Here is a 20,693-nt window from a genome sequence, read left to right as displayed (position 1 = left end):
TATGCACAAAATCATGAGGAGTTGAGCTAAAAGACATAATATTTTTCTCTTAAAACTCTCCTGTTTCGGCAGGCCTGGGGCTGATGTCCCCGGGGGGACGGGATATGATTGGACTCGCGGTATGACTGGATTATTTTATTCTTTTATGACTGTTTTTAACCTTGTACGCCGCCCTGAGTCCTTTGGGATTGGGCGGCATATAAATATTTGTAAATAAATAAATAAATAAATTATTGTACTTTAGAAATAGTGTAAAGAAATAATTAAATTAAAACAGAGTTGCATAGGTCCACTTATGCACATAAGACCATTAGAATGACATAGAATCCATGAGCGTAAACCATACATTCAGAATCTAATTTATGCTGCCACTCAGTTAGCACATAACTATCATCATTATGCAGCAATGAAACAATGAAGCTTGACTTTTAGAAAAAAACATATCGAAAATGAAAGTGGAAATACATATCATTTGCCACCCAAAAGACACATTACTGTATATATTATAAGCCAGCAGTTTTTCCTAGCTTACACAGTACTGTATCAGTGGAAGCATCTTCCATTTATGTCTAAAAGTTAGAGGAAAAGGAGCAAAGGAAGAGCAAGCAAATGTATATATTGATGAGAAAGAAAATAATTCTAGCAAGAGCTTACTGGGAGGGGGTAGGAGAGGTAATAGGGGAGAATCAATAAAATTGTTAAAGGATTGCATCATTGTATTTGCAGATACAAGGAGACTGAAAATATAATACATTCAAAGATAGGCAAGCACAGCTGGATGGATACAAGAGAAAGAATGAAGAAATTGTCTCTTATCTTACAATACTGAAAATTCCTGGAAACAAGTCCCTACTCAAGAATGGAGAGTTTAACTTTGGCAAATCACTTTCACGGAGCTGCTAACAAAACAAAATGGAGAGGCCTCTGTATACATTTCATTAATTAAACGTCTAGCAATAGTAAACATTCTTGCTGCTTTAATTTACGATGAGGAAAATGCATATAAAAGGTTATTTCTGAAATAGCTGACTACCATGTAGTTTTTTACAAAGGAGTATAAGTAATTTAGAAGATAAGTATCTTTTATACTTTCAGCATTTAAGATTAACCCCTTCTAAAAGATGGATTCTATTTATTATCTGCAAGGTTACCAAGAAGATCTATCACCTTTCTAACTCCTTAAGGGATACCACCAGAGATCCATACAAATTAAGGTACACAAATATTAATCATTGGGGGGGGGTTTGGTCAGAAAAATAAAAAAAGACATTTGCATCTTACAAAGGTTATTCGTCAATTATAACATGCCTGTTTAAAGTGTAGTGACTGTTAATTTTAGTGCCCATTTCAGTGTTTCAATATTTCATTAAGTCTCAAAATAGAACTGGTTTTCCAAAATAAGCAAGACACACTAAGCCAAAATGATAATGATTGTGAGAATGATTATGAAAGAAACATTTGCTCCACTTGCCTTCATGTGTTTCCAGTATGTGCATGGTGTCTCCTATTTGTAGTGACAGCTCATCTGGACCCCGGGCATCATAATTATAGAATGCTGAAAGGGAGAAGAAGAAGAAGAAGAAAGATCATTATTTTAGCATTTTTAAAAATGCCAGGGAAAAAAAACACCAAATGAGCAAAAAACTTAGACACAAACACATTTATAGCTATTGTTGTGCTGACATGATTGAAAGCACTCTAACCAAATCAAAGTCCCTCAAACATTTATTTGTTAAATTTATAAACCACTCATTTCACTACCAAAGTAACTTTGTAAAATAAAGGGGTTTTTTTAAAAAAAAAAAAAAAAGGCAAAAGATACCAAGTTGCACATGTCCGTCCTGGGTGATGCTATGGTTGCACTGCCCTGGACAGACTCAAAGGATAAGGTGGGATAGGCCCATGGTCACCATGAACTCTCAAGCTGCTTCCAAGATCCATCCTAGGGATAGCAAATTGAATTCCCTCAAGTTTTCAAGCCTGGGGATCTCCACAGCCAACTCCCAGCTGGCCTCCAGCAGCTCAGGCAGGGAAGTTGCTATGCAGCAGGAAAGTTGGTAAGCAGCTTTTGAAGCATATCTTCAAAAATAGGATCTCGTACCGGCAACTTGTGGAGCAGCACCACTGAAGATCAACAGAGATTCCCAATGACTGCTATCCTGCTCCTCCAACCTTGAGGTCTTGGCTAATGCCATACACAAAATCCAGCTGGCCACATTTCAGAAAGGGAATATACTGAGAGAATATCAAGCTTAACTTCCTTTATAGATGAACTCAGCTTAATATATTAATAGTGACTCACATATGTTTATACAAAAGTAAGTTCTGTTAAGTATCAAGTAAATAGATATGTGAGATCGAACCATAGATTTACTCCGGGACACATATATTTGCCTTAATTTGTGAAACAGATATGCATTTCCACTAGAAAATATCAATTGTATTAGTACTTTTACTGAAAACAATGTATGAAAAATATTAATCTAGTAAATATAAAGTGGACCTTGGTAATCTGGAACAGCTCTCCCTCTACACCTTCCTTCATTTGAAGCTCATTCAATGATATTTGATTTGGATTATTTTACTGCTAGAAGTTTAGTATAGAAGGCTCCTTCTTGTTCTTTACCTGGTTTCATCTTTAAAGGAAATTGGGGGTGGGGGAAGCCTTTAGATTTGGGGATGTTATTAATATGTCTCATCATATCCTTGTCACTTACTTCCAAGTAAGAGACTAACAATCTTGAATGCTGCCAAAATTAAAAAAACAGGCTGAATCAGCATGATCAAATTTATATTAAATCCAGGCAACCATGGACAGCTGGTCAATATAAAGCAAGGCTAGGGGATTGCAGTTTAGCTTGTTCTCAACTGAGATGTACATCATGGTATTATGGGATTTACATGGAAATTACTATTTCTCGGGATAGAGGTTCATTAGGCCAATAATCACAGTCATCTAGCTTTATGACTGAGTGATTCAAGGCTAAATTGTAGAAGTAAGAACTAATAAATACAACCGCAACCATTCTCTATGAATGTAGCATTTTTTAAAAATTATAGAAGTGCTAAGAAAAAGCCAAAAGGTATATAAATTAATATAATATAAATAAATAATTCTTATATCTGATCACATATCCATAACAAAAACCTGGTAATACAATGCTTAAACATGACTTCTAGACTCCAATATAAAATATTAGTTTCATAAGTAAGTCAGTATAAACAGACATATTTGACTGAGATTCTAGATTATTTCTATGCAGATACCTTTTTCTGTACACTTCTACTGGATGCTTAATGGTTCTGCCTTTTGTACACAGCAATTATGTACAAAACATAGTTCTGTAATATTTTAAATTTGAAAGGGGCGTTGTCTTACCTGAACGCATTTTCTCAGCATGACAATTTGTTTTGTGCTCAAATCACTGATATGATAATTCTCCAGCATGACGATGGAGAATCCACCAATGGTTTTGCTTCATCTTCTGCCTGTATAGACTAAGTCAGCCAAATTGCCACACCCCTCTCCCTGGAGCAGGACCCCAGTCTCAACTTAGTTTTTAGCCTGAGAAGACACAAAACCCGTTCTCCACTACCCCCTCCTGGGAAAAAGTCAAGAAATTTAAAGTATGACCTGATCTGGTGATCTGATCCTGGAGCCAAGTTGTGTGTCCTCTAGGGCTAAAGACTAAGTCGAGACTGGGGTCCTACTCCAGGGGGAGGGGCATGGCAATTTGGCTGACTTAGTCTATACGGGCAGAAGACGAAGCAAATCCATTGGTGGATTCTCCACTCGTCATGCTGGAGAATTATCATATCAGTGATTTGAGCACAAAACAAACTATGTATATCCTGAAACTTTGGGCGGGGAGGGGGAGCTTTGAACAATTTTTTTAAAAAAGTTGCCCCTTAACAAATAATTTTGTATGTAAATTTTTAAACTTTTGCTTGTAAATTGCTTTTGTTTTAGTTTTCTCAGATTATTCACCTGAGTGATTCACAGTTCATACCCCAAAACTGCATGTGATTAATCTGCACCCCACTGATGATGCTGTCCTTCTTTTCTGAATTATTGCCCAATCGGACAAAGAAGAAAATGACAAAGTAGTGCATTTTCTCCAGATTTTTCTGACTGTAAGAACAATAAAGATTGGCAGCATTGTACATGCATAGATCCTGCCATCAAATAACAAAGGGTATTTCTGGATGCCAATTTTGCTTATGAAAGAATTACAAAATGTACTCTGTAGGGAAGATCACTTACTAGAGATGAATCTTACTAGAGGGGAATCTCAATCACTTGATTAAATTCCTTTCTTTGGGACCAGTTTCAGTCAGTGTAGGTTTGAGGGTAGAGCTTGCTCCCTAGACCTCTGCTTTGTGGACTGCCATGGGGCCTCTCTCCCCTCTGTTCAACATCTACACAAAACTGTTGAGTGAAATCATCCAATCGTATGTGGTTCAGAATCATCAGTATGCTATTAATAACCAATTATTTCTTTCAACTCCAGGCCAGGCAAGTAGGATTACCAAAATCTAATCCCCATAACTGCAAGTTGTGTGAAGCTAGATGGGAGAAACAATATCCTAATATCATCTGTACCTAGACCAGGTGGTTGTGGGTTCAGGTAGTCCCCAGGGATTGTTCAAGGTTACAGCAGTGTTGAGCGAAGGAACCTACAACCAATCCCCAAAGTTAAAGCTGTTGCACATATCATCAGGCAACCCTGGAATGTTCTTCCAAATTATCTAGGGTATTTGTTTCGCCAAATTAATTGCTCAGCTCATCAGCAAATCCTTTTCTAAATTGGTCAGAGAAAAATCATTCCATCCCATATTTCTGGCAAATATTTAAAATCCAATATGTATGTCCACATTCTATGCTGATCATGCTTAGTTTGCAGGTTTCATGATTGATGGTCATGTGTCTTACATGGTCATCAAAGAGCTTCTAAATTTTGACTGAAATTTTGATAATCATCCAGTACTGGTTCAACATCCTCAATAACAGGTATGGCCCATTTGTCTCTAACCTTTCCTTTCTACCTTGTCTGGAAGAAATTTTGACATGGAAGCCTACTTCCATATCCAGTAGTGATCATATATACAATCAATTGGTTTCTGAAATGAGACACAATCCATTATCAAGCCTTAATTCCCTCTAACATTTGGGTATTTTTAAATAAACAGGTTATCTAAGAAAAATTGAAAATAAACAAAGCACAAAAGTTTATTTCTTGGAAAAACAACTTCAAAGGTATACAATGAATACAAAATATTAAAATAAAAACCTTCTATGGATAGTTTTTGACAGCATTCATCTTCATTTTCTTAATAGCTTTAAAAAAACTACATCAGCATTTTCTCTAGTCATTCTCTTTAATTCCTCTCTCTTATCTTCTCACAAAATCATGAAAAGTGTGGCCTGCCAACACAGCTTTAAATTAACATTTGAAATGGTGCTTTCTCCCTTTAAAATTAAAACAAAAATTCTCTCTTCTTAGATCATTTTTAGAGAAGCACAAAATTGCTACAGATGTATTTTCAACTGAGTCACTTCCTCATTACATGCACATTGTAACAGAACTGTCTTAATAGAATTTCATTCTATACATGCCTTCTCTGGAGCAAGTCATTACTTGCTTCAGAGTACTCTGAATTAAAAGTAGTTATTCCAAATGCAACCTTACCTCAAAGTAAGTCCTATTAAATTCCTTAGGGCCAATTTCTGATAAGGCATATACAAGATTTCACATCAATATATAAAGTCTCCATGAAAGAGTGACATTAATCCCTTCTTCCTCATCAGAATTTAAAAAAAAAACTTCTGCTCATAACACAACTGTAAACCATACTAAACATTATTTCAAAATATAAAATTTAAAACTGTACTACTGTACAGTTCAATATGTTGAAACAAACAAAAATATAACACAGAGGACAACCTAGCCTATCTTTTTCAAGTTTGTCCCTTTTTTGTTGTGTTAAATCAATCAGTCTGGCTTGTTCCTTTTGGAAATTATGGAAGATGAAGTCCAGCACATTTAGAAGATGATAGATTTCAGAAAACTAATTTAGCCAACAGGAAATATCAGGAAGATACACTATTTTATACAGTAATTCTAGAAGTATATAACACTGCATAATTTTTAAGGATGTACCTTATCCAGTAACGTTATTGATATCAAATACCTTCTCTGCTGCCTATCCATCGGGATTATATTGAAGCATTGCAGAATGTTTCAATTTTTGATTGTGTCCAAACATTCTATATTTTCCTAAATTATAATATATAAGATGTATTATACACCATACTGTCCATATTATTTAGAAGTTGGCAAAAAAGTTCCGTTTTCAACCTAGACTGCTGTTTCTAACTCTAATATTATTTCCAACGCAATGCATTCCACTGAAAAGCTGGCTGGAAATTATAAAAGCTTAATAATATAACTTTGGAAAATATCATGTTGGAGACTGCTGCCTTAGCATACAGAACAACAGGGCATACTTGTAGCAGAGTGCTGACACTTCCAAAACCATCCACCAGTTTTTCAATTCTGGTTCAGTCTACAAGCCTGTGAGAAAACTGCTAATCAGTCTATGACAATTTGACATTGACACTCATTACAACACAAATGTCTATCCAACAATCTACTCCCTAAATACAATAAGCTAAATAGGCCTCAGATAGGAGCTGTCATTCACATTCCATACTGACCTCTGATGAATTAGAAACATTGATCCACAGTACTTTGTGATAGGATTTTAATTAAATTTCTTTTTTTAAAACCAACTTAGAGAGACAGCCTGAAGCACGCAGCTCTACATAGCTTTCTTTAAGCAGTCCCCAAAGAGACAATAATGTTAAAATCCAATTCCTTTTGGGGAAGAAAAAAAAATGTATACAACATTTGAGCTTAGTGTCAACAACTGAGCTTAGTGTGCATGTGTATTTGTTTGTGTGTATCTATCATGTTAAGCTAAACAAAATTATGATAAGAACAGAAAAAAATGAAATATAGTGAGCAAAGATATTAATGTCAGAAGTTAAAAAGAAATTTAAATAAACCCAGTTTTCACCAACACTATTTATTATACCTTTCTGTATTTTTCTATCTTTGAAAATCGTACCTGATTCCACCCTGTCAGTATAAAAAGAGACCATCTGAGAAAAAGAAATACCAGATTTTGAATATTAAGAAAAATGTTGGTGGAGAATAGCAGTAGCAATAGCACTTTGACTTATATACTGCTTCACAGTGCTTTACATCCCTCTCTAAGCAGTTTATAGTCAGCATATTGCCTCCAACAATCTGGCTACTCGTTTTACCGATCTTGGAAGGATGGATGGCTGAATCAACTTTGAGCTGGTCAGAATCAAACTCCTGGCAGTGAGAAGTGAGTTAACCTGCAGTACTGCATTCTAACGGCACTAAGTGGAACTCTGAGCAATGCCCTTTGCACCAGCATCAGTCCTAACATGCATTAATCACTCACTATATTTTCCTTTCATATACAACACCTTGATCTCTGATATATGAGTTTTAAAAACCATGCTGTGTGTTACATCATACAGTGTAATGGCTTCCGGTTCCGGAATGCGGCGACGCCGGTCACACCTGGAAACTTCTCTCCAGGCTGTCCTTCTCTCCCGGAGTTTCCTTTGCCGGTAGACACCCTAGGGGGTCAAAAGTCGCCCTGGAGGAGTGACCACCAAGTTGAGGAGGCCGGCTGGTAGATAGGGGAAGGCGACAGCTTCCCCCGAGTCTCCAGCTTCTCCTTAGGGCCGACAGAGCAAAGATCGGCCTGCCGATCACCCTGCTGCACCAGCCAAAAGTCACATCGTCATCTGTTAAAGACCCACCGCAGATGATCTGGGTGAGACCCCTTTTGTTCCTCCCCATACCCCTGCTGTTTTTGCCTGTAGGAGCTGTTTGTGCTATTATTTCCCCATCTGGAGAAAGCAGCTCTAGTAATTGTGGGAACAAACGCGTTTTACAAAAAGGACAGAAAAAATAAATATTCATTTAAAGACTATATTCTATTCCTACCTACATTGAGCTGTAGAAAAAACAGTTTTTTGTGCTTTTTGGAGCGGTATTATATTGGCAGAATATTTCTTTTTCTATTCTCCCTTTAAGATAGAAAAAAGGGAAAAAATGGCATTCGAAGAAGTCTTTAGCTCACTGAGGACATCTACTGGACAAAAGTTAATATTGAATTGTTTATTTGGAGATGAGAGAGCTTTGGCCTTCAAACTGTTTTTCAAGAAAAAAGATAATTTGAGCTAGCTGTGTGATCTGTGGGGGTGGATAATGTTCAACTGTTCAACTGTAACCTTCACTAAAAAGGAAAAGGATTCTTCTTCAACTATTGCTAAAATGGAGAAGCCTCAATCACATTTAAACTGTAAACTTATACTGGAAAAGATCTATGAGGCTAAAGAAGAAATATGTACTACAATAAAAGAGGCTACTACAGAACTAAGAGCCAGAATCTCTACTTTAAAACTTAAAACTGACTCCCAGATTACACTTGACTACTCTACAAAACAGATTATACAAGAAGAGGCTTTAACTGAGGATAAGGAGAATCTTATTTTGCCTTACAAGCAAGACCAGGAAAAGCAAAGACCGAACTTTGGACTTCTGAAGCAACACGGCTTTATGGACAAGAGAAACAGAGGATTAAATCAGAGATCAAGATGGTCTGTATCGAATCAAGTGACACTACAAGCAACAAAAAGAGACCTATTATCTGGAAGAGAAGCCCTGTTATGGAAACCTACCTGGCAAAAGAGGAAAGCTAGAATAAAACTGAAAAATGAAATTTAAAATTTAAAATTAAAATTGGATTAAAGGCAACCTAGATCTATGGACTGATATAAGGACTGAGATTTTGAGTTTGAAGTAAAAAGATGTCTTAGAGTTGGAGTGAATCAATAATTAATTGAATGTTAATTAAATATTGAAATGATTTAAGATTTGATATTAATTTGTTAACTTAGATTAAGTGAAGGATTAGATATCTAGATAATAGTTTGATAAATACATATATCTAGATGTGTCTAGGATAGATTAATATTTTTGTTTAGAAATGAGATATCTTTCTATATAAAGGATTAAAGACAATTTAGAATACTAGGAATGTTCCTTTTAGAATGTTAGGTTTATTTCTATGAAAATTATGATGTAATGGAATGACGAAAATTGAAGAGATGTTTCAGATTTGAAGTGAACTAATAGTTAATTGAAATTTAATAAGATGATATGATTTTCTAATGATATGGACGTTATTAGTTATGATAATTAACTGGAGACTTGAATTTTGTTTAATGGAATGACATGATTTAAGGTATATTATTTTTTTTAGCTTGAAGAAATAGATCAATTGATAGATTTGATAGCTATAGGATAGATTAATATTTTACTCTAAATAAGGGAGATTAATGGAAGAAGAAACAAATAAGATTTTGATAAAATTAAGAAAGTAGAACATATGTGGAAGGGATATTTGAACTGAAAATGTTTTTATTTAAAGTTAATTTGATTATGGTAGAAATTGATGAAGCTTAAAAACAGGTTCAGGTTGAATAAATTTAAGCTAGAATTGGATATTCTAAATATACTATGCTATTTGAGGGAAAAAGAGAGGGAATATTTGACGTATTGATTATATTATGTATATATGTCTTGTTTTAAGATGTTTGATTACCCCAGCACCACGGTGTGTCCTGAATATGTTGCTTTAAGAATTTTAAAAAACCAATAAAATTTGTTTAAAAAAAATACAATGTAATAATTTGCTGAGATTCACTTGGATTCTATACCAACAACATAGCATCAATTACAACACAGATGTCAAACTTGATAGCATCACATGACGTATCGTGACGTATCGTGACATTTTTTGCCTTTGCAGAGTCAGGGTGGGAGTGGCCTGCGCATGAGGCATCCAGCCCATTGGGCTGCCAGTTTGACATCCCTGAATTACAATATACTGAGAAACATATATTTGCATTCATTCGAAACTGCAAAAAAAAGTCAGGCTAAATAAGGTAGGCCCAGGTTGGCAGAAGCACATAGCCTTCTTCAGCTGATCTCAAAAATTTAAGAACAATAGTTAGCACTTAAATGAGAGCCCACTAAAATATATAACTGTAAGTTAGATAAAGAAGTATTCTGGAGAACTGTTTCTAGGAGACCTTGATCCATTTCCAAGGACATCCAGCATAGTACAGATGAGGAAACAACAATTTGGAGGTTTTTATAATATTGTGTTCTGAACTTACAAATTTTGCATATCCCTACTGGAAACTTTTTGAAAAAATACATTAGAGAAGGAGAAAATTGCAAATCATTTTCATATTATTGTCAAGAAAACAACGTTGACTATGATATGAAGTCACTATAAAATTTGGTAAATGACTTTTTAATGCCAAAGAATATTAGGCAAAATGATTTTCAAGCTGGAATCTTAGGCAGATATGGTCACGTTGCTTTAACTGGTGTATGCTTATGTCACGAGTCAAATACCTTCTTTAAAATTAGTTTTTGGAGTAATTACTGGACTTCCTTTTGTTTCCTTCCAAGTATTTATTCACTTTGCTTCTGATTCACTTAAAGAGCATTTTCAAAAGTATGTGTTAAATATATACATAATGCAAACTGGCTTCAATATGTCAAAGTTCTGTTTTGCAATATAGTAGGGGTGTCAAACTGCCGGCCCGTGGGCTGGTTTCATCACACCAAAGCCGCACCCATCCCATTGCTGGCAATGCAAAAAAAGTCGTGATACGTCGCGACACGTCACGTGATGTGGCGAGTTTGACATCCGTGCAATATAATATAAATTCTTGATTATTAACAGCACAAAGAGTGATAAAGATTAATACTAATCTTGATTTTACTTTTAATTAACCCTTATAAAACTGAACTATTGGTTCCATTCAATCACTGCATCTCTTAAGAATCCTAAAATTATAGGTATTTGCAGGCTGCTAGAGCCTTGGGGACATTACTGTTTAATCAGTACACATTTCAGTTATATATTTAGTAAGCAAAAATTACAGATAAATTATATTCAACATGCACATTTATCAACATCTTTAAAATAATCATTAGAAGAATTGATTTCTTATTTAGCCCAATCATTCTGGTAAAACATCTTCTCTATTTTCAAACATAGATTGGTCTCAATTAATGAAGTTAATAAATCCCATGAAATGATCACATTATTCAATTTGCATTATTTGAAGTGATATTTATAAGGAAAAATATAATTGTTCCAGCTCAATGGAAACAGGCTATGAAAATTTTTAAACATATATTTTTAAATATATATGAATGAAATGTTACAGCAAACGATAAAAAGAAATGTATTGTTAACAAAGTCCCAGAGTAGCTATAGAAAACAAAATAAAAACTAAAAAATTCTAAATATGATCCATAAAAAGATAAGCTTACATACAAAAATGTATTGGCTTCATATGGTTAAAATATATGAAGATGTTTGCAGGAATCAGGTATGTCTAGTTTAATGAAAAGAAGAACTGGGGTGACATGCTATCAATGTTCCATTATCTAAGGGACTGCCACAAAGAGAGGATCAGTCTATTTTCCAAAGCATCTGAAGGCAGGACAAGAAGCAATGGATGGAAATAATCAAGGAGAGAACCAACCGAGAACTAAGGAGAAATTTTCTGACAGAACAATTAATCACTGGAGCAACTTGCCTCCAGAAGTTGTGGGTGCTCCAGCACCAGAGGTTTTTAAAAAGAGACTGGACAACCATTTATCTGAAATGGTATAAGGCTTCCTGCTAGAGCAGGAAGTTGGACTATAAGATCTCCAAGGTCCCTTCCAACTCTTTTATTCTTCTATTCTGTTACTGTCTTGCAAAGTGTTTTAGAAGTGTAGCTTGAACTGCTTTCTCTTTCTTTAAATCTTCATAAATAGGTTGGTAGAAGCAGAATGTGTTATCCACATCCTGGCAAATTTGCATGCTTCAGTTGAGGTTAGGGTCAGCTTCCATAATTTTTTTTTATTCACGCCTTCTACAACTCAAACAATATTTTAAATTCCTTCACAGTGAATTATTTAACCTGCACATTACTGTTTTCTTCTGATGGAATCTTCCTTTTCTCTATTTTGCATACATAAAAATTAACAGTATTTAAAACCTCAATGGCACCTGCATGTGTGCTACCCTCAACTGTACACTTGCTAGCCTCACATTAACTGCATTTTGATTCACATTAAACACAACCTGGTATTAATTTACAATTCACACTAAATCAAATATCTTTATAATTTTGTAAAGTATACAATTAAAAGGTAACATTTGGATACCTCTTAGAATATACATGAATCTCATTGTATTATTCATTTTGATAACATTAACCTTGCTCTAAAAATTTAATTGAAGATTTAAATATTGAGTTGTATCTACTGAAATTTACACCTATGCATTTAGATGTTTAATTCAATATACTATTATATATTTGGAGGAAAAAATATAAAGCTAAGTACTTTATAGAGTCTCTAATCTTTTACAATAATCCACAGATATAGTAGATCTCAAAGGCAGATTCAGATCTACTATATTTGTTCCAATAGTACACTCCAAATATAAGCCATATTGTTATATGACTATATGATTCTGGTAATGACATTACGTAATTATCAAGGATAATTCTGATATCATTGACTTATAAGAACAATTTATAGTCATGTGTCAATACAATCTCAGTATCTTGAAACTGTCTAACAGAAGCCAGAGGTTCAATAATCAAACTAAAAATTAAAAGAGAGAAGGGATATGCTTCCAGATGCCATAATATAACTTGAAACATTTAAAACAAAACTTATTCATAATATCTGCAAACATATAATTGTAATGAAATTGAATAAAAGATGGTGGAAATCCATTTCTTCTTAGAAATCACTTCATAGATTTAATTTTAACTATATGAAAATCTTTCATTGTCCAGTTAAATTAGAATAAGTGATTCTAATTTCTTTGCTGCAATATCCACAATAATTACTGGAGGACATTGTCATATGCTTGTCTACTTTTGTAAATCCAGATTAAGATGAATAAATTACAGATTATGTTACTTTCTGCAATCTCCTAGCTAGTATCAATGGAGATTCTCAATCATACAGGTCATGATTGTCCCAGAGGTGCTTTCCAAAAGACAACGGGCCTTTTTTTTTTCCTTGAAAACATTCTGCTTCTCATCCAAGAAGTTTCTTCAGTTTATAGCTGGTATTATAATTAATATTTTATATTCACATTAAGCAAAAATATTGGTTTATAGCTTGCACCTCGTTTGTAGGTTTTCTCAGGTTTTAACATTATGGTAATATAAATTTCATAATAAAGGAAATATCTAAAGATTAAATGAGAGACAATAGGCTTTCAATAAATCTGTTCAGTACAAATAAATCTGTATAAGTTCTATATCATTCAATTCGTAATGCTTATGGCCTGGGGACTTTCGCTATTTTTTTTTTCGACTGCAGCATCTATGTTCTTTCTTGAAATACCACTGGTTGTACCCATTTATTTTTTATCGTCCTGTGTAATCTGTTCCATTTCAATATATTGCAGGAAATTGATAAACTACTCTGCAGTTACAAAGGTAAGAAGGTCATCTAAGTAAGTATCAGAATCTTAAAGCCGATAATTGTTCCTGTCTCAATAAATAACAGCCCATCATTGATCTCAAATCCCCCACCAAAATTTTTGTTGTTGTTATTTCAATAATTTTCCACATTGAATGACACTAAAAACACAGTAGGTGTAAAACACAATTGATAAGATTGGGACATGAAATGAATACATTTTGATAAATGTATTTCAGTCACTCACAGCAAAACTAATACTTGTACATTTGTGATCACTAGAGTTTGTTCACCCATTGTCAATTATTCACAAATTCAATTACAAATGGATATGCCAATATCAAGCCAAATGTTATATGAGTTGCAGTTGCACAATAAAATATATTTATAAAACTGACAGGCCATCATTTGTCACATCAGAGTAATTATAATGTCAATGAAGAATCAAAATAGCATATTGTTGCTCCTGATAAATTCAGAGTGTATTTTCAGTAGCCACTAAATTTAGTAAGAAATTAATGTTCTTGGAATCCGTTGTCACAGGTACGTATAAGAAATGTTAAAAAAAATGATTTTAAGAGGAAAGAAACTACTCACAATTCTCTAACACAGATATAAAAGAGAGAGAGGAGATAACAATATAAACATGGTACCCTAGCCACAAATTACATTTTATAAGCTCTTCTCTCCAATGATTAATGCAACTGAATTCACTTTATTGGGTTTCTATCCCAGTTGCCTCAAATGCATAACAGTTCCAACAGTTCTTCACAATGCTAATTAATATAAAGTGACATTTTATAGATGCAGAAATTAAACAGCAGAAATATGAAATTTACCAGCTCCATTTTATATATATATCCAGTGCCTGGCTCTCATTGCTGTTTTATTATTCATACACTTCCGAATTTCAAACCTGTTCTCCATATAGTTGAACATAACTATTAGCTTATATATAGCTACATTTTACATACACATACTGTATATCCCTACACACCTACAAAAACCCATTTCCCTAGAACTACATCAAATATTAGCCTTCTAACTGCTCTGAGCATGTTTATTCCAATAATACATCAGTTTAATTTTTTTTAACAAATGTATCTTTCATTAACCATAATTTCAAGCATTTTGTTTGCACATTCAATGAGCTAAGCTGTATTTTCAGTCGCACCCAAAAAAAAGTTCATTAATAAAGCAATCAGTAAAATATTCTATACTATATGGAACTATGGCAAAAGGAACAATGGACTTGTTTTGTGGAGGGGAAAGCAAAAATAGAATAGTTATCTACCCTTTTACATACTCAAAATCACAAAGCTTCTAACAATTACAAATAAAAAAAATCTGCTCTAGCAATCCCTCTGGCTCTCCCTTTCACTTAAGCCAATGGTTGGAGAGAAACTTTCTGCTAACAGCTGCAGTTTGTGCCACTAATGTTTTCTCAAGCAGTTGAAGAATAAGAACTCATGTTGCTTTTCTGCCCAATAGCATTTAACCCTCAGAAATGTAACCAGACATTTAAACAATGGCACTATCAGTATAAAACTTTAAAATGAAACTATTGTTGTTGATGAAGGAGAAGAGGAAAGATGTTTACTCGAAACCAAAAATACACAGTACTTGCTTTCTCAACAAGAACATATCAGCTTTAGTAACCACCTCTAACAAGGCACTACTACATTCTATAACCAATACTTCTGAGCATCCTTCCTATATAGCAATCCACTTTCTTTCACATATGTCAATTCCTGTTTTAGGCACAACTGAAAGGCAAAATATACTTCAAATGAGGCAGACTGAATGCATCTTTCATGACCTTACTCTCCACAAATCAAATACAGGTCCAGCCAAAATTAATGTCTCCAAGAGACTTTAAAATTCATTTCAAACCAAGAAATCTGAACACACACATAAATCCTGAAAAAGCTGAATCTGTCAAGAATGTGCACCGACTGGCTAAAATTTATAATGCACATCCTTAAGTTTTGATGTAATAGAACGAATTTTCTTAAAACAACATTTATCTCAGATATTATATTTCACACTGACTTTTGTAGACTTCCCTATCTATGTTCCTGGTAAAATACATGGGAAAATCCTATTTCAGAAAATTCCATTTAGGGATAGGGTTAGATCACCATGAACTCGGAGAGCAAAATGGACATTGGCAGCAAACTCAGAAGGCTTGGAAATGGTTAGGAGGGCACTGACATTTCTAGGCTCTCCTGTCTATGTTTCTTGGTAAAATACATGGGAAAATCCATTTTGGGGAAATTCCACTTAGGGTTAGGGTTAGGTCACCATGAACTTGGAGAGCAAAATGGACATCGGCAACAAACTCAGAATGCTTGGGAATGGTTAGGAGGGCACTGAGATTTTTAGGCTGTCCTTTCTGTTTCCTGGTAAAATACATGGGAAAATCCTATTTGGGAAAATTCCACTTAGGGTTACAGATAGATCAGCATGAACTTGGAGAGCAAAATGGACATCACCAATAAACTCAAAGTGCTTTTGAGAATGGTTAGGAGAGCATTGATTTTTCTACGCTACCCTATCTATGTTTCCTGGTAACATATATGGGAAAATCCTATTTGGGAAAATTCCACTTAGGGTTAGGGTTATAGTTACACTTTCAAGCAAACCTTCAGCATTATGTGCTTTTCCAGATATAATCTATAGATTTCTACAGTGAAAACTGTTACTTATTATTCAAATTCACAAGAGATGTAGAACAAACCAGAGACCAATGCTGTAAACTCTACTAAGCTTTGGGTTTTCCTTTACCTATCAGCTATACGTCATTCAACAGCTGTATGTCAACAAGCTATCAAACTTTCTAATTCCTATCTCCATCTAAGAGCAGGGGTGTTAAACTGCCAGCCCGCGGGCCGGTTGTATTATACTGAGGCCGCACCCACCCCAGCTCCGGCAATGCAAAAGTCAAGATATGTCGCGACACATCACCTGATGCGGCGAGTTTGACACCGTGTCTAAGGCTTAAGATCATAGCAGCAGTAATGCCATTCAAATCCGGCAGAGCAAGCACAACAAATTAACAATAGTTAGTTAGAAAATTTATTTGCTGCCCATCTCATATCTAGTGACTCTACTAATAAGTAAACTACTACTGTGTCTCCCTGAAATTAAGACCCGGTCTTATATTTTTTTTGCCTCCAAAAGATCCACTAGGTCTTAATTTCGGAGAATATCTTACCTTAGAACCACCACAGCCAGACCTCCCATACCCCGACAAGTGTCACAATGCTGCTTGACTTCTGTGGCCGCTTACGCTACTTGCGACCGGACACCATGTGGTGCATTGTACCATTTTCTCTTTTCCTGGCAGGACGCCACATGGTGCTTTGCACCGTTTCTGCTGCTTGCGGCAAGAAGCTGCTGCAAGCAGCTTCAGGCCATTTCTGCTGCTTGTGGCAGAATGCCACGTGGCTCTTTGAGCCATTTCTGCTAGCAAAAAAAGCCCAAATAGCCGCATGGCATCCTGCTGCAAGCAGCAGAAACAGCCCAAAGTGCCATGTGGCTTCTTGCCACAAGCAGCAGAAATGGCCCAAAGAGCCAAGCAGCATCCTGCCAGGAAGAGCAGAAATGGTGCAAAGCACCATGCAGCTTCCTGCTGCAAGCAGGACCAACGACCCAAAACTCTGTGCAACCTCTTGCCAGGAATGGCAACTTGACAAGTGTCAGGGAGTGGGGAGACCTGGCTGTGGCGGTCCTACCCATAAGCAGGTATGTGGCGCATGGGGCAGATTTACCTTCCCACCCCCGCCCTAGCTTGATTTTTAGGCGTGTGCCTTGCTCCAAAACTAGGGCTTATTTTGGGAGTAGGGCTTATATTAGGTCCACCCCCAAAAATCAAGCTAGGGCTTACCTTTTGGCTGAGTCTTACTTTTGGGGAAACATGATACTAAGAGCCATGGTGGCACAGTAGTTAGAATACTGTATTGCAAGCTAATTCTGCTGACTGCCAGCAGTTCAATTCCCACCGGCTCAAGGTTGATGCAGCCTTTCATCCTTCCAAGATCAGTAAAATGAGGACCCAGATTGTTAGGGGTAATTTGCTTACTCTGTAAATCGCTTAGAGAAGGCTTTAAAGCACTGTGAAGTGGTATATAAGTGCTATTGCTATTGCTACTAATAATGGGGCCATGATTGTAAATCATGTGAAAATGCTAAAGAGGAAGAAAGCTTTTGCCTTTTAGAATTATCAACAGTAAGAGAATCAAAAGTCAAGAAACATGCCATATGCTAGCTGTATTGATATGTGAGAATGACCTTTGAAGAAGAGGGAAGACCCACTATCAGGAAATGGTCCAATAAGAGGCGTCTTAACCCAGAAAAGGATAGAGAGTGAAAAACATCTTAAAAGCAGCCCCCCCCCCCCAGTTTCTTGGGCTATAAGGTAACAGGGGAGAAATGTAAATTTGTAAGATTTTGTTAATGTAACCTTACAATAAATTAAAATTAATTCATTTCAATATGCTTTGCAAGGCTGACAGTAGCACTTTGTATGATAGCAATGAAGGCTTTGAAAAAAATATTCAAATGTTCTGACGTGTTTATATCTACAAATGAAAATGGCTGATCTCACTGAGCTAAGCTGCACTGGGCCCAGTCAAAAACCTAGATAAAAAAAACATGGGGAACACCCACAGTGTTGCTATAATGTATGTCAAAAAGCATTTTATATCATAGCTAAAAAAAAATATGTGGCCATGAATTTATCAGGAATTCAGCTTGATCTCAGACTTTAACTTATTTTTTTTAAATGTATACTATATGATAGTGGTGGTGAACCTATGGCACAGGTACCAGAGGCGGCACTCAGAGCCCTCTCTGTGGGCACAGGCACCATCGCCCCAGTCCTAGGCCTTCATCTGGGTTTTATAAAACCTTTTCGCTTTAGGCCTCTGCTGCCATGTACAAAAAAAAAAAGGTTCAATCAATCAGTCAATTTCAACTTCTCGCAGGAAAAAAGATCTTGCAAAGTTGGAATTGATTGAACTTTTTAGTCCCACCCAGTCTGCTGTTACCACCGCAGCCACACCCACCCAATGGGCCACACCCACCCGGCACCCAACGACGCATAAGTGGGTTTTGGATTGCAGTTTGGGCACTCGGTCTCTAAAAGGTTCACCATCACTGCTATATGATATATGGATAAGAAATATCCTATTATGTGAGGTTAAAAGAGTACACTAATTCCAGGATCTTACAGATAGGAAAATAATTTGGTGAGCATGAAGCCTTTTATCAAATTCATCACAAGTCTCATTTTGGCATTATTATTCTCAAGCATTCAACATGTGAAAAAGCCCATTTAACACTCAAAAGGATGTCAGTTCATGCAAGCACAGTAATTGTGCATATTTTGTACAAATTCTAGCTTCTGAATGAGTCAGACACTGCATTAGAAGATTCTGATTCATGTGGAAACCAACTTGATGCATTTCCTGCCAAAAGACTAGGAAATAGTTTTCCAAAGAGTCCTTGATAATGTATTAAATCTTGAGAATCCTACAATTTGATAAAGTATTTTATTCTAGTCTACATAACATGTTATTTCAAATGAAGAAGGGGATACTGTAGATCAGGGGTCTTCAAACTTGGCCCTTTTATGACTTGTGGACTTCAACTCCCAGAATTCCTCAGCCAGCATGCCTGAAGATGACGAATGGGACTTCGTCGAAACATCGCCAAGACACTTCCAATTTTACGCGGGAGAAAACCCAAACAACCAAAGATCTACATATATACATACGTACATACATACATACATACATACATACATACATACATATATCCTACCTATTTAAAAAAATAAGAACTCAAGAAACTTGCCCATTTGTTTTATATAATGCCATTGCAGCCTCAGGCTGCCAAAAATAATAAACATTTAAAAGTTCTATTCCAGCTGACAAATGGCATTATAGAAAATGGCATTATATAAGCTTGCCAATTAATAAATGGCTAAAGTAAAACTAAGTTTTCAGTAATCATGACCCCTTTATAAAATTATTAATATATAGCTAGATTTTGTCAAAACAAAAATCTTTCCTGTGCTAACTATCCGTATTAATAGAAAAAATATCAAATATATATGTTTAAAATGGCATATACTTACAACAGAAATGTGAATATTTTTATAACATTATTTTGCTAAATACTGAAAAGAAAAAGAGGTTTTTGAAGCTATTGTGGGAATGCTGATATTAAGACTGCAGTGATCTAAATGTGAAGGGGAAAAGGTGATACAGAATACACATGAGCACACAAGTAGCACCTGCTGACTTCCCCTTAAAGAACAAACTTCTTTTGCTAGAATTGGGCAGAAAGACACAAGTGCTGATAGATGCTATGTGTACACCTGTGCAAACTTCAAATCATTTTTTCTCCTTTGAGCCTCAACTAGTCCACAGTCTAGTACAATGATGGTGAGCCTATGATACGTATGTCAACGGTGGCATACCACAATGTTTTGAGTGACATGCCCAATGTTCACGAATACCCATTAACTATTCTCAAAAGCACACCCTGTTTTGTGATTTTTCAGAAGCCACACAAGAATGTGTGCTCTGGACTCTTCAAAGGTTGAGCAAGAAGACTATGTTCTCTCAGTAAACTGTGTGAGAATGGGATGTGCTTTCGCACAATTTTCAATGGCTGCACATGCCACGAAAGAGCATTCTCCAAAGTCACCTCAAGGACAAAGGCCTCGTGTGATCCAGAACAGCCTCAGGTAAACCACAGGGGCCTATAAACAGAAAGAAAACAGTATCTAAAGGTATTGATACAGCAGAGTCTATGAAGTGCTGTTCACAGGCAATAGCACTGTTCCCCAAGGCTCACATTTCTTGGGGATGACACAAGATGGCCTTTTTGAATGGTGATAGGACTCAAATCAAGACCCAGGCCTCTATTTCAGGCTCAACTTTGGCACTGCCATTCAGTGTTGCTATTCAGAGTCACCTAGATGGAGACAAGATAGGGCACTGTTTCTCTTTTGTTTGGGATGACATACCTACAGAGTCAAAGTAGGCATTTTCT

The 20,693-nt window shown here is 35.8% G+C and overlaps 1 protein-coding gene across 3 annotated transcripts in view; it reads right to left on the bottom strand.

The window, feature by feature from the left end:
- The window catches only part of DOCK1 (dedicator of cytokinesis 1), a 450,137-nt gene that overhangs the window by 384,552 nt on the left and 44,892 nt on the right, over nt 1-20,693 (bottom strand). For all 3 annotated transcript variants that reach the window (XM_039345121.1, XM_039344947.1, XM_039345028.1), the window contains exon 2: nt 1,472-1,555. In XM_039345121.1, coding sequence (XP_039201055.1) covers nt 1,472-1,555 — 84 coding nt within the window. The remainder of the gene's footprint in view (nt 1-1,471; nt 1,556-20,693) is intronic.

The sequence above is a fragment of the Crotalus tigris genome, unplaced genomic scaffold, assembly GCF_016545835.1.
Source record: "Crotalus tigris isolate CLP2741 ecotype Arizona unplaced genomic scaffold, ASM1654583v1 scf7180000017536.10889498, whole genome shotgun sequence".
NCBI lineage: Eukaryota > Metazoa > Chordata > Lepidosauria > Squamata > Viperidae > Crotalus > Crotalus tigris.
This window is presented reverse-complemented; position numbering and strand designations above follow the sequence as displayed.